General features: G+C 41.2%; 1 protein-coding gene and 1 long non-coding RNA gene across 7 annotated transcripts in view; one reads left to right on the forward strand and one right to left on the reverse strand.

The window, feature by feature from the left end:
• SEC24D (SEC24 homolog D, COPII coat complex component) overlaps positions 1–6,441 on the reverse strand; it is a 115,813-nt gene extending 109,372 nt beyond the window's left edge. For 2 of the 6 annotated variants that reach the window (XM_055385504.2, XM_019025767.4), the window contains exons 1-2: positions 3,865–4,009; positions 1,353–1,511 (exon numbers count right to left, since the gene is read on the reverse strand). In XM_055385504.2, the coding sequence (XP_055241479.2) occupies positions 1,353–1,470 (118 nt within the window). In that variant the 5' untranslated portion in view covers positions 1,471–1,511; positions 3,865–4,009. Of the gene's footprint in view, positions 1–1,352; positions 1,512–3,718; positions 4,010–6,332 lie in introns of those variants that run through there. The other 4 variants (XM_004040319.4, XM_019025765.4, XM_019025766.4 and 1 more) reach the window with 3 other exon arrangements.
• On the forward strand, positions 4,177–12,733 carry LOC134758356 (uncharacterized). Its single transcript, XR_010133469.1, has 3 exons — positions 4,177–4,216; positions 9,842–9,987; positions 12,475–12,733. It is a non-coding gene; the product is annotated as an uncharacterized lncRNA (long non-coding RNA).
• The last annotated feature ends 2,733 nt before the right edge of the window (positions 12,734–15,466 follow it).

Here is a 15,466-nt window from a genome sequence, read left to right on the forward strand (position 1 = left end):
GGAGACTCCACCTCAAAAGACAACAACAAAAGGATAGTGTCATTGAAACCAAAGGAGAAAAGAGTTTTGTAAAAATGAGAGTGGTAAACAGTGTCAAATACAAAAGAGGACAGACAGCACAATGTCTACTGCATTGAGAAATAGGACACTGATAGTCCTGGTGAGGGAAGTGAAAGTGTGGATGGGGTGGCAAACTATGGAGTGTAAACTATGCTGAGCCACGGAGGGAAGGAGAGGTAAAGGTGGAGATCACCAAGCATAGTGAGTACTTTCTCAAGAAGATGCCTGTGAAGAGGGAAGGGTGAATAATATAGAGTGTTATACTTAGGTGTGTATGCAATTTGTTTTTTGCCTTCTTGAGAGATCTGGGTACGAATCCTGGTGCTACTACTTGCTGTCTGTGACCTTAGACAAGTCACATGACACCAGACGTTCAGTTTTCTTAGCTGCAAAAATAACTTACTGCATAGCATTGTATGAGGATTAAATAAGACAATACAGGAAAAGCTTTTAGGGCCAGATTTCGACACATCATAAAAAGGAATAATTTATAAGTATCATTATAAATAAATGCTGAGGAGAAATGAACCACCAGTTAGAAACTGAAGGGGTTAATGGTTTCTACAAGATCCAGTAAGGCAAGATTATAAACATTCTGGAGAGGATGGTCCTGAACAAGAAGAGGGATGCTTCATCTGGACATCTTTAAAATCTCGGGAAGAATAAATCATAAGACTGACTTTCCACAGGAAATTCACAATCTCAGAGCATCTTCTGCAGCATACTGTGTGTGGCTGCTAACATCAAGCCCCGCTAAAGGGAGTCCTCACCCCTTGCTGATTCTGCACTATATACATTCTACCTAGCACAGCCTGGATCCCAGATATCTAAGCTAGTTCCAGTGAGCCCTGAGAGTTACTCATTGATTTATACATGGTCCATTTGTACAAAGAATTGTACAAAGAATTATCCTCACATGATGTACAGATTTATCTACGGCCAATCCTAGATAATAGATAAGGATATGTAAATTTAATTCATTTATAAATTTAATTCTTTTTTTATTCAATGTTTACAATAGCCTTACACCAAGAACAAGACTCACAGTAAAAATAAAACAGGAAGTGTTTGTTTTAGTCTATATTTAAAAACCAAACTTGTATTCCATGCAATAACCAAACTAGTGATGTAGAGTTCTGCTATGAGAGCCTTTTCCAAATGATCCTGTAATCTCAAGCCATTTCATTATATAATGATCATTCAATGCTTTCAAATCTCCTCTTTCAGAACATCTTATGTCTCTGAGCCTGAGAACTGAATAATCACATACAAGTCAAAATAACACACTGTACCTGTTGGAGATGCTGTGTGCGACGGATCCCCATAGTGCCCATGATGAGGTGGAGAAAGGCCTATTCCAGGCTGAGGCTGAGAATACGGAGGTGTAGCCACGTAACCTTGTTGACTCATTATGAAAATATCATTCCATAGGATAATTCTACAAAAGAAGTCTGCAACAGAGAAACAAGAAACATGTTACCAAGACAGTTTTAGTTACGTAAAGCTATTAAAAATATAAACACTGTTATTACATGTTTATGATAGTTTGAGGAAAAGTACAGATATCAGGTATATGAGAAATCTTTGTATTATACAATATATCACTATCCCCTAAAAAGGGTCTAACCATAGCTCTCTGAAACTCAGTAAATCACTTCAATAATCCTGGGCAAATTCTCAAGCATGAGACCTGAATAACAACTCGCAACCACTTTTTTAATGGAAGCCTGAAGCATCTCACAGATAGTCTCTCATGGTGTTCCTATGATTTTGTGCTTTTGGTTTCCATGGTCGCATTTCAGCACAGAGCACACCATGCCATTCAACTGACTGACCACCATAACCGCCAGTAGCCTGCAATCAGATGTTTTACGACTTATGTCTTTTTAGTGCTCCTCTAATTAATTATTTTAATCTAGTCATTAGGACAAAGAGAAATCATAGTCCAACAAACATAACAACAGACAACGTTGATAATGGGCTTATTTTATGAGTCATAATTTGACCGAGCCAGGTGGTCACTATAACCACTTGAGTGTTGTCAGTGGTTTTTCAAAGGCGACAGAATTTCTTTCTAATTTAAATCATATCACATCTCTAAGAACATATGCACCTATATTTAAGGGACTAAGGAAAAAAAGTGTAATTTTGTAAGTGTGTAGGCACACACATCACAAATATAACAGACTCATCTTGATTTTTTTTAAATCTTGATTCTAATCAGAACCCAAATTTGCTTTAAATTTTCTGTTTTTTCCAGGTTTTAACAAAATAAGAGATATTTCATAGGACTGATGATTTTTAAAAAAAAAAAAATTAAATACGACAGAAAATGCTTTGAATGCAAGAGAAGTGGGTTTTCATTCTATGTCTGCCATACTTAACTGTGTGACATGGAATGAGCTGAAGAACCTCTCTGAGCCTCAGTTCCTTCTTTTAGAAAATGAAGCCTTTCCAGATTTCCACTGATTCTACAATTTATCTCCAGTTTATTTGCCCCATACAGGCATATTCTTCCTTTTGTTCTTTTATTTGCTACAATTTAAGATAAGAGATCAGTGATACCTGCTAAGACTTAGAATCTCTCTATATTCAAGAAATAACATTTCAAATTAAAAATTTGAAGCCTAAAATTTGTGATTTGATTTTGTTTCCATATTAAACTATAAGTTTCCAAAATAAAAGCAACCATATAAAAATATTATGAGATCATTTCCTTCTCCTGGGAAGGGGAGAACTGAAAAAGAGGAGAGAGGCAGGCAAAGGCCTTCTGGTCCACTTTGTTTCTGACAACCCCTTTTTCCTCCTCCCACTTAGCAGAGAGAGACGTGGCAGCCTGAGCTTTGGTCAAGCTCATCCAACCAAGAGCACTTAGGAAGTCGGCACGAACACACCTAAGTAGCAGCCTGTTGCTGAGTGACAGAAAAGAGAGGCTGAGATGGTCACTCCAAAGAACAGGAAGCAGCCAGGTCCCTCTGAACTGGTCCTCAGAGGAATCAGCTTCCTCACGCAACCGAGTTTGCCACGTCAAACTTCCTCACACAGAGCACCAAGTTAAAGAAACCTGACTCAGCTTCAAGCGGCGACACGGCAGAAAGCCACTTGGTATGAGCAGGCCTAGGATCAAAATCTGGGGAGCCCCAACCCCAGAACGGCCCCCTGGCTCACTGTCACCCAGCAACTCTAGCCAAGGTGCACTTCTAACCCTGGAACAAGTTCGTATTGGCCAGATCAGTTTCACTATTCGGATGTCCCGAAGCTTCAAGATATAGTTGCCATTTTTACCATGAATATTTCTAACATTTCCTTCCTTCAAAAAAGGAAATTAAGTTGATAAGGAGACGAGAAAACCGCTGGCAATGACACTCGAATGGTGGCCACTGAGGATCCTAACAAGGCAGTTCCTGCATCCCAAGGCAAAAGGTGGGGGCGGGTAAAAAATGCCCACGCCCACCTCCTTCTCCCCCATCCCGCCGGCCCCACTATTAAACTGCACTAAAAGGCTAAAGAACAAAGAATGAGTTCTCCTCCCGCCGCCACTGCCTCAGGTGAGCACCCGGCCTCCCGCCGCGTCCCCGGGCCGGGCGCCGCAACCCGCTCCGCTGTGCCTGGGCAGGGGCTGTCCCGCCTGAAGGCGTCCGCGGGTGGGAGGCTTTACCTGCTCCCGCTCCCGCACCCCGCGGGCTTCCGAGCGCTGGCGGCGCTGCGCCTAGTGCCGGCAGCCCTCGGTGGCCGGGCTCCCGCTGCGGTCGCTTCTCCCGCCGCGCCTCTTCCCCGGCCGGCGTCCCCTTAGCGTGGACTCACGCTCGGAGTTGCAGCTGGGCTGGGAACTGCCACGTCAAACCCTTTCTCGGCTGCGCGCCCCCAGCGCCGGGCTTGGACCAGCCGCCGCGCTCCCGCCTGCGCACGCGCACAGCCACCGGCCGCCGCGGGGCGGGGCCACCGCGCTGAGCCGGCGAGCGGCCGAGCGACCTCCCCCTTTTCGCTTTTTCCCTTTTTCCGGTTTTTTGTTTTTTGGTTTTCTTTTTCCCGTCTTTTCTTTCCCCTCCCCCTACAGGTCAAAGCCTTTAACGTCGTGACTAAATCAGAACCGTATTTTCTCGGCGCAGCCCCGCAGGAAGGAGGGGAGCGCGTTCATTCATTCTTCCATCAACAGGTTGCAGTTTCAGCTCTTCATTCATTACGTATTACTTAAATAACTAATAGTTCAGGTACTGCACTACCGTTACATACAGGAAAGTACACGATCTGGACCTAGGGGAAATTACTGTTTAAAGGCGAATCTGGCACGTGTACACGCACATTTGATGACGTACCCGTGCAATGCACTACAGAGGAAGGAACGCCCAAAGCAGCCTGGCAACGTGTAACGCGGGAGGAGTGAGGGGTGGGGGAGATGTCCCAAAGGAAAAGTGTGGGAAGTGGGGTTTCCATTGATATTGGGGTTGTTAGCGTTGTGTATACTCCTTCTTCCGCATATTCCTTGTTTGTGAAGTAGGATGGCTGATCCCAGCCCCAAACAGGAATCTCTGCATGGAAAAGCACCCAGCGTTTAGCTCACCGTCCTGTGAGAAACCGCTCAGAAATAAAGGCAACCTATATGAGATCTGGAGCTTACCTCTCTATCTCACCCTAAAATCAGGACCATCTGGCTGGTTTCCCATCATCTTTCACTGCTAAATAGAAAGACATTCAGCCACTCCCAGGTTTGGTATAGCTACCACTTTGCTCAAACTTACAAAGTAAAAACCAGCCCGGTGTTGTTGTTTTTAACATGCACTTTCTTCCCGGCTACAAGAAAGCTACTTGACAAATACCTTTACTGATGAACTGCCTAGGTAAAAACGTACATGGGGATGTTGCTACTCCCGAAATGCTACATGAATTGTGCAGGAATTTTAAGTCATTTTAGCGGTAAAGATATATGGTCCATTTATCCCACTCTTATAAGTTTTTAAGGCATGGGGCAAGGCCCAGTGGCTCACACCTGTTATCCCAGCACTTTGGGAGGCCAAGCAGGGAGGATTGCTTGAGGCCAGGAGGCAGTTGAGCTACGATCACACCACTGCGTTCCAGCCTGGGCAACAGAGTGAGACCCTGTCTCAAGAAAAAGAAAAAAAGATTTTAAGGTGAGATATCTGGCCTACATCCAGCTTCAACACTGATCAGGTTTGAAAACCCACATTGAAATTTTTGTTTTAAATTGTTTCTTGTATTCTCAATGTGATGAAAATGTTCAGTGGAAGTTTAGGAAGTTTTGGCCGGTGTTGAAGCAGTACAGCTTGTAAAAGCAGTGAAAGAACTTGTCATATAACAGCTACATTACAAGGAGCGAGTGAAGCTATGATACAAAGATAGGAGAGAGTAAAGTCAGAAACAGTCACACCATGTGATGACCTGCTTGACTTGTTACCCTTATAAAACCACTACATTTGAATTGTAAATACATCCTCACCTCCTGCTCAGGTACCAAACTTGTCTGAAACCAGGACAATTTGTGGTTTCAATTCTAAAACAGTTTTTAATTCCTGAATGTTAAAGCTGGAAGGGACTTGGCCGGGCGCGGTGGCTCACGCCGCTAATCACAGCACTTTGGGAGGCCGAGGCGGGCGGATCACGAGGTCAGGAGATCATAGACCATCCTGGCTGACACGGTGAAACCCCGTCTCTACTAAAAATACAAAAAATTAGCCGGGCGTGGTGGCGGGCACCTGTAGTCCCAGCTACTCGGGAGGCTGAGGCAGGAGAATGGTGTGAACCCGGGAGGCAGAGCTTGCAGTGAGCAGAGATCACGCCACTGCACTCCAGCCTGGGCGACACAGCCAGACTCTGTCTCAAAAAAACAAAAAATAAAATCTGGAAGGGACTTTAGCGATATGAGTATTCAATTCAATATTCAGTGAGAACTGAATTCAGTTTAATAATCTAATGGATTAATAGAAAGGTTTATTGAGAAAATTTAAAAGGCTTACTAGTCATTTATAGCTAGTTGGAAGTCATCCCTTCCAATTCCAAAGCTCTTTTCACCTCCCTATGCTTTTTACCTTCTGATACTCTGATTTGCTGTTCTCTTTTAACTAGTTCTGCCTTCTTCTCCTGTGACTGCCTTATATTCAAGTTCTCAAATAACTATTAACTGACTGCATAGTTCCACCAACAATTGGAGTTACTTATCATGAATCTCTTTTTTAAATGAAACGGGCTTCTGGTTTGCGTCCTGCTTCTCTTGTCCTGTCCCCAAGTGCCTATGCCTTAGGTGACTAACTCCTAACCTTGTTCCTGTGATTGAGTCCCTGGCCTTCACCAGCCATGAGGGTTGGCCCGGAGTCTCAGTCTTCCTTGATCTGACCCATCCTGTTGCCACCTGAGCTTAGCCTCTGATGTTCCATACGTAATTAACTTAGTTTCCCAGGTAACCATATCCTGTTTGAAAGGTGAGGTCACAAGGATCTCACAATGCCGATGTACTGGGGTTTTATGTTCTATGTTCCAACTTTAAAAAAGAAAGAAAGCAACAAGTCTACTATGCATAAGGCTATATAGAGAGAGAAGGAATTTCCTGACAATGCTTAAGATTTCTTCTAATTGGCAACCTTTTGAAGGTTATGATGTGCTAAGCATTTATGTAACTTACAAAGTTTGGAGGTTTCTGGTTCCAAAGCTGAAAACAGCTTGAAGAAGCTTTATTAAAAAAAAAAAAAAAAATTGAAGTGGCCAAATCCTGGACTATTTTAAATACCTGGAAATGGAGTAAATAAGGTCAAGTTAAACAGGGGTGATGGGAAGGGTACGTGGTAGGGTAGGCTGAGTAGCAACTAATAACAGTAATGATAGAGTTCAAGTAATACCCAAGGTGCTTCTAGAATTACTTTTTTGATATCTCAAATATCATGCTGTAAGTATACTACATCACATACAGCTTCAATCACAAAATGGACAGTGGGACATCACACTGCTAACTCAGATTGACTCAGGTTTGAATCCTGACACTGTCACTTACTACTAGCTGTGCAAGTTTTACTTATTCAACAAATGTTTATTAAACACCTACTATAAACTGGATACTGTACTAAGAACTTGAATACAAAGTCAGATGAGACACTGCCCTGGCTGTGAGAAGCTCATGGAATAGTGCAAGGATCAGCCAGTGGCAGCCGATATGCTATATTTGGCCTACCCACCTGTTTTTGTACAGCCTTCGAGCTAAGAATGGCATTTACAGTTTTACATGGTTGAAATTTTTTTTTTAATATTTTGTGACACATGAAAATTATGTGAAATTCAAATTTCAGTGGCCATAAATAAGTTCTCTTGGAACACAGCCATGCTTTTCTATTATCATATATTCTGTGGTTGTTTTTGTACTATAAAGGTAGAGTTAAGTAGTTGTGACAGAGACCATAAGGCCTGTAAAACCTAAAATATATATTATCTGGCCATTTACAGAAAAAAGTTTGGTGCCCCCTGGTCTGGCAGGATGTACAATTACAATATAGTTCATTTTCATTCCATGAAGAGACACAGGTTGCCATGAGAACATGTAAGAAGGGACACTTAACCCAGATTTGGAAAGTGAGTGACATCTCCCTGGAGGAGGTGGCACCTGAGCTGAGGACCTGAGGACAGTAATAAGGCCAAAAAAAAGAGTGAAGGGCAGCAGGGAATAGCATGAATGAGTTAAGGAAGATGAGGAACATAGGGCATTCAGAGGGGCTATAAGTCCTGTACAGCTTGGACATGGGTTTCTAAAGCAAATGAGATTAGGCAGGTAGGCTAGGGTAGCTCATGGATCCCTCAAAGGCACTGGAAAGGCAATGAAACAATTTAAGCATGGGAATGACACAGTGGATTGTTTTTTTCTTTCCAGAAAGATCAGTCTGGAGTTAGTGAAAGAGTGGAAGAGAAGAAAAGGCAAGACTGGTGGGGTAAAGAAGAGTTAGGACACTGTCAGTAATAATCCAGATGAGAATATGGTGGCCTAAGCAAAGGCAGTGGAGATGTGGGTGGAGAGGACAGACAGGTGGGAAAGAGGTTTAGAAGGCGTATCAATGGGACTGGGTACAGAAATCAGGAAAGTGAGGCAGAATACAGACAAACACTCAGATGTTTGATCTGCGAGAATTAGTGGATGAATGGTAGAGCTATATAAGGGGTGAGGGAAACAAAAACAAGAGCCCATATGGGGAGGGGATGGGTTCAGTTTTGGAGAAGTTCATTTTGAGCTATCTGTGGGACATCTACGTGGAGGTGTCCAGTCACCTGTGAGATACGTGTGTCTGCAGCTAGGAGACAAATCTGAACTGGAGGTAGTATAAGGCAGCCAGCAATGAAAATTTAAAAATCAATCTGGCAGGCAAGAGATCAATCAGGCTCTGCAGTCAGACCAAGTCATGACTTCTGGTTCTGTCCTTTACAAGCTGTGTGTACCCTCCCTAAACCTCAGTATTTTTATCTTTAAAAATTGAAGGAATAATAATAATAATTATCTCAAAGGTCGTTTTGGGGATTAAATGAGACAATACAAGTAAATCACTCAGCACAATGTTTGGCACATAACAACTGATCAATAATGTTACCATTGTGGCATCATCATCACAATCATTATTAACAACATATAAGTGACAATTGAAGCCATATGAGTAAAGTCAAAGGATGAAACCCCTGGGAACCTAGAATAGATGCATGTTCTAAGTTTACTAAACCTTGGTTTACTCTCTGTAAATTAGGAATATTACATTTCTCTCATTGTCATGGAGTAAAAAGGGTTATGGAACAAAGTAAAAGTAGACCAGGGTAAAAAGCACTGGGAATGCTGAGCTGGTGATCAGCAGTATTATACGGGGTAGGTAGGCAGGGCTCTTGGGGCCAGGAAGTAGTGCCACTCAGCTCTCCTTTCAATATAACCTGCTCTGAGGAATGTAAGTGGCTGACAACCTTCAGCTTCTACCCCTTTGGAGCTGCTAAGGCACTTAGCCCAAAGCCACTCTCTCAGCAGCCCCTAGCCAAAGACTGCACTTGGTGGGGTTAATGAAGTCAGCATTTTTGCCTAACATGGGACACCTCTAGAGGGATATCTTTTCTCTGGGGTTCTCTTTGCCCTGGCCAAGACTTTCTCAGAGCTGCACTGCAATCTGAGGTTCATCCTACCTCATCCTCCTTCCTGCCCTCTCTTTTTCACAGGTGTCAGATCTGCACGCACCAGAGGGCTCTCTCTCCTCCTCTTGCTCCCTAGCTCATCAGTTCTTATAGGTGTTCCTCTCAATAAATCTCTTACGTATCTCATTCCATGTTGTTGTCTGCTTTTCATCTGACCTGGCCTGACAGCCTCATGGAGAAGGTGAGATTTGAACAAAGCTTTGGAGGAGGTAAAGGAGTTAGCAATGCAGATCATCTGGGGCGGGGAAGGGAATTCAGGCAGAAGAGAGAGCCCCCAAAAGTTCCTATGTCAGGAAGTAGGTGTCTGGCATGTTTCAGGAGTAGAAGAATGCCACAGAGTCTGGAGCAGAGGAAATGAGGGGAAGGTTGTAGGAGAGGAGGGCCTAGAGGTTAGGGGGTAGGCAGATAGTATAGGATCCTTAGGCTATTTTAAAGTTTGGTTTTTAATTTGAATGAAAAAGGAGTCCTTACAGGTTTTGAACTGAGGAATGACATGATTTGACTCACTTTCCAATATTTTTTTACTGATATGGGAGGCAGGTGTTCAGAACAATATTTATTTTTACAGTCGCAGTGAGATTTCAGGCCTCAGAAATGTATTCTGTGATCGTTTGCTTTCACACAGGTTTTCTTGGTCATGGCCAAGATTTGAGAACAGTAAGTGTTTTGGAGCCTCCTGCACTATAAAAGCAGGTAGAAGATTGAATTCTGACTGCTGCACGACCACAGTTCTGTATTCATAGCTCACCCCTCACTCCCACCACATTCCTGGTGAGTTGAAAGATTTTCCAATTGATGAAGTGAGTAAGATGTGATTCAATGTTTTCATTGCACTGATTTTCTTGAGTGATCTAAGGAGACAAGTAAGCTAGTAGTATTGAACTGAGAAATTAAAAGCCCCTGACTCATCATAATAACAGGAAGAGGTAAAAACCGTACTAACAATCTAATTGAAGTCAGTGCCTGAATATGTGATCATTAGTAGGAAGAAATGATGTTCCTTCGATTTTTTTCCTCAAATCTACTTATGTGATTACCTAGAAAATAATGCAATACAGTACTGTTGCATAAATAAGAAATATCAGAAATTTGGATTTTGGAATATTGTATATGTGGCAGAGACTGGACATTTTTCTGGAATATCCATTATTCTGAGTGTGTGGCTGGTGTGTGGATGTCTGGCCTCCCCTGTAGCTGGTTGTAGCTTTATAGCTCACAGAGCACAGTGGACATAATATGTGCAACTTATTTGTCTCATCTTTAAAAGTCGCTTCCTGAGTCTTTCATTTTCTGCAAGCTAGAATGAAGACATGGTAGTAGTAAAGCCAAATTAACCCTCCAGGTGAGGATAATGCTCTAGGGTTGATGGCAAGAAATAATGAACCCTGGTCTCTGGTTGTCTTCATAACCAGGGCCACCTACCCCTCTTGAACCCTGTGTCTACCTCTGAGCTGGTATATGAGAGAAAAAGAAACTCTAAGGAGTTTGAGCCACTGACTTGGGGTGGGGGAAGAATCTTTTACAGCAAATTAGCATATTTTAAAAATTAATATATTTTAAAAATTAAGAGAGATACTTGTAAATTGTACCAGTCAGAGTGCATCTACCACAAGAAACAATCCAATAACACATCATAATCTACTAGAGTAAGAAGAGGACTGTGGATAAAACTGAATTAGCCACAAAGAGGGGAAAACATAGACTGTTTGGTGACTTTATTGTTTTAATGGAGTTGTTCAGTAAAAACACACCCCGATGTTTAAGGGTGGAGTTTTCTTTTGAAGAGAGCTGATGTTCCCATTGTTAATCACAATGGATACTGTTTCACTGGCCAAGAATGAAGGTGACTTTTTGGGTTGAGAAAGGAGAGGCTCCCCTTCCTCTTCCTCCAAGGTCTAAACGTTGAGTCTAGACTGAGAGATACTGAGAAGTCTGCAACTGTGCCACTTGAGAGAGTTACATCTCAAGAGTTAATCTCAGCCACAGGAAGAGAGGTCACAAGCCAGTGCTTGTGTTTGCGGCAGCAGTGAGGCTGGGAGCCCATTTCTAGGCCAGCCCCATGTGTCAGCGCCCTTCAGCCCCACTGGGGCAGTTCTGAGTTCCATCACCACTAACAAGAATCAAGAGCAACTCTTTGATCCCGAGGGGCAGGGTTCTCTCTGGTTTTAGACCTGAGGAGTGGAGGAGATGCAGATGGCAGAGCACGGTGGCAAGATCTGGCTAGAGTGGACAAATCTGAGGATTGCACTCAGAAACAGCCACAATTCAGTCCCTGGAGAACCTTCAGAAACCACCGTGTCACCCTGAAGTGGGGACTGAATTCAGTGAACAGACAGGACCTTGTCCCATCGTATATATATATCCCTAGCAGATAGTATCATATTGACTTCTGAGAACACACTTTTTAGATTTCAGTTTTCAAGATTTGTTTCCAGGTTGAAATTTTTCTCAATTAGTGCAAGAGAAGAGTTAACATTTGTTCTGGTAACTACTATAAAGAAAAGCTATGAAAGTCAAATCAATATAGTATTGCCATCAAGATAAAAATATTAAGAAAACAGATTAGCATTATAGAAATAGATCCACATATATATAAATTGATTTTTGGCACAGGTATAAACAGACTTTTCTTGTCTCTTTAACAAATTGTGCTGGAACAATTAGGTATACACAGGCAAAAAAAAAAAAAAAAAACAACGAATCTCAATCCCTACCTTGCACCATATAAAAAAAATTAATTCAAAATAAAGTATAGACCTAAATGAAAAATCTAGAACTTTAAAATCAAGATCACATCACAAAGACTTTCTCCTTTTTTCCTGGATACTTCTAAGTTCCAAGAGGATCAAAAGCATATGTCCATAAATAGGCCAAGCGTGGGGGCTCATGCCTGTAATCCTAGCACTTTGGGAGGCCGAGGTGGGCGGATCACCTGAGATCAGAAGTTCGAGACCAGCCTGGCCAATGTGGTGAAACCCCGTCTCTACTAAAAATACAAAAATTAGCTAGCCATGGTGGTGCACACCTGTAATCCCAGCTACTCAGGAGGCTGAGGCAGGAGAATCACTTGAATCCAAGAGGTGGAGGTTGCAGTGAGCTGAGATTGCACATTGCACTCTTGCCTAGGCAACAGAGTGAGTGAGACTCCATCTAAAAAAAAAAAAGTTTATGTTCATAAGTAGATTCATATACAAATGGTTACAACAGCTTTATTTATAATAACCAAAAACTGAAATTAACCCTAATGTCTATCAACAGGTGAGTAAACAAATTGTGGTATATCCTGACAAAGGAATATTTGGCAACGAAAAGAAATGAACTACTGGTACATGCAGCAAATAAATAAATCTCACAATAATGTTGAATGAAAGAAGCCAGACATACAAAGAATATATGATTTTATTTACATAAATTTCAAGAAAATGCAAACTGATCTATAGTGACATAAGGTAGATCAGTAGTTGCATGGAACATGGAACTGAGGAGAGGGCAGAAAGAGGTGGGTGAGGGGCACTATAAAGAACAAGGGGATACTTTGGGGTGATGGATATGTTCATTATCTAGATTGGTTTTACAGGTGTGTATATGTATCTATACATATATCAAAATGTATCAAATTGTATATTTTAAATATGTATAGTTAATTGTATTTTAATAGATTTCAATAAAGTTGTTAACCTTTTTTATTGAATTTATGATTTTTTCTAGAGGCTTGATATATTTGTGATATTAAGATTTCTAGACCCAGAACATAACCTGGTTTTTTGTTGTTGTTGTTTTTTGTTTTTTTTTTGCCTTTGGGCCTTTCAATTAGTTAGGTGTTTTTTAATGTATAGGTCCTGTCTTTTTTAACCTATTTTTTTACTATTATGTTTTATGTGAATTTGCTTTTTTCCATTTCTATTTCTAGTGTTTATTACCAGTGAAGAAATTTCTAAATAAATATGAGTGATCAAATTATCAAATTATCTTTCTTAATTTATTACTTTAAAATTGCAATTTTGGGGTTTTCTAGATATACAGCAACCTCATCAGCATTGCATTTTTTTTTCTTATTGCACTTGCAAGAAACTCCAAAATAATATTGATTAATAAACTTGCTGTTGAACATTTCTCTCTGATTGTGCTTTTAAAGGAAATGACTTTAGCATATGCATTTAGAATAATATTTTAATGTACCAGCCCTACTGTGCCATGATATCTGATTAAACACAATTTCTGGGTTTGTTTGTGATTGTTTTTGGAAGAGAATAGCATTTGAATTGATGGAATGAGTAAAGTAGGTATCCTTCCCCAATGTGGGTGGGCCTCATCCAATCAGTTGAGAGCCTGAATAGAACAAAAAGGTAGAGGAAAGTTGAATTCCCTCTCTAACTGACTACTGAGCTGAAACATTAATCTGCCATCTGCACTTTTGTTCCCAGGAGAATCCTGACTAGTGTAAGTAGTGGGCATGGCAAATACAGAAACACCTGTTCTGGCTTGCTTGCTTTCCTTTAGTAGAGAGTAGAAAGCTAAAACTACATTTTCCAGAATTCGTTCCATTAAGGCTTTTAAAACTTCATTGATTTTTTTTCTGTATTTTCCAAATTTTCTACAATTAACCCATAATTCACTTATTCAAGTACATATTGCTGGCAAGTGGCTGAGCCAAGTATACCCAACCAGATCTGTTGAACCCTTGATCCCTAAACTATTGCAATGCTCCAATGAGAGTGTTGGCTTCACACTGGATTTATTTCCATATTGCAACTGCATTAAATTTCTAAATTTTATTTGCATCATCTATTTTATCTGGAAATTCTAGTGAAGAGGACAGCCCAGCATACATGCTGGTTCTTGTCTTTTAGTGAACTTATGTATGTACCCTTGGCTTTGCTACTTTTAGCTCTATTTACTTGTGAGAAATACTACATGTTGCTATTACCGTGATCTCTTTTGTTCCTCTGTTATGAAGGAAGCTACTCATTTGTTGAGGGGAGCAATTTCAATATTTCAGAAGCTGATTTTGCCCCTCCCTACTCTTACTCTTTTAGGTGTGCCTCTTTACCTGGAGCTAATGTGCCATGCAAGAGTGGCTGTCAACTTAACATCACCTAGAATTCACAGGATAATTAAGTGTCAGAGCTGTAGCCTCAAACATCATTCTAGCCCAATACTTTCATTCAGATAGTCAGACTCATAGTGCCATGAATTTTGGAAGAGCTGGGACTAGAACCTAAATCTCAATTTGCACTCCAGTGGCTTTTTATGATTCCAAACTTTATCCACATTTTCCGTACTTTACTTTCATTCAAAAGCCTCTTTTAAGAGTTTAATTTCAAATTATAACTGCATGTTAAGATGATACTTTGAAACCAACTTTAAAAAACAGAATAAGCTTCTTAAAAAAGTATACACACACACACTTATATATATTAAAATGCCCCCACCTCCACCCACACACACGGACACAAACAGACACAACTCAGGGAGGGGAGAGGAGAGAAGAGAAGGGAAAGGAAGGGAAACTCTTCCATTTATGGCTTGCTTTACCCAACACTGTACAGTCCTTGATAACCTGAGGATTTGGCTCTCAGCTTCTGCCTTTCTAGGCTCTATGCCTTCTTTCTGTGGCTGGGATCCACTGTTTCCAAGTAATCCAAAGGAAGGTGCAAAAGTGCTTTTGTAGCCTGATGCTTTAACTATAAAAGCCAGTTCTTCTGCCTCCAGATTTCAGCTTTAACATCTCATCTTTGCATAAAGTAGGAACAAAGTGTCTCTGAGTGGGGAGTAGAAGTTGGAAAACCAAAATGTTCTCCTTAGATAGGATGATTTTACCATTTACACCTTCAGAGAGGCGAGACAGCCTCCTTCCTCCTGTTCCTGAGGCTGAGAGCTATCCTTCCCATTTAAATATAGTACTAATACCTTTTCCTCTACTCTCCCTACCATACTTTCAAACCATTTGTTACTCCCACTAAACTGACCACACAGCTTACAATAAAACGATATTTTAAACAGAAAAATAAGTGGAAAAAATCTAGTTTATCGGAGATCTCATCACTTCTACATAAAACTTTGCTTCAATAAGTTTGTTTTTTTGTTTGTTTTTTGAGACAGGTTTCGCTCTATTACCCAGGCTGGAGTGCAGTGGGGAGATCATGGTTCACTGTAGCTTCAAACTCCCAGGCTCAAGCTGTCCTCTTACCTCAGTCTCCCAAGCAGATGGGACCACAGGTGCCCACCACCTTGCCTGGCTAATTTTTTT

This window comes from Gorilla gorilla, chromosome 3 (assembly GCF_029281585.2).
Source record: "Gorilla gorilla gorilla isolate KB3781 chromosome 3, NHGRI_mGorGor1-v2.1_pri, whole genome shotgun sequence".
NCBI classification, from domain to species: Eukaryota; Metazoa; Chordata; class Mammalia; order Primates; family Hominidae; genus Gorilla; species Gorilla gorilla.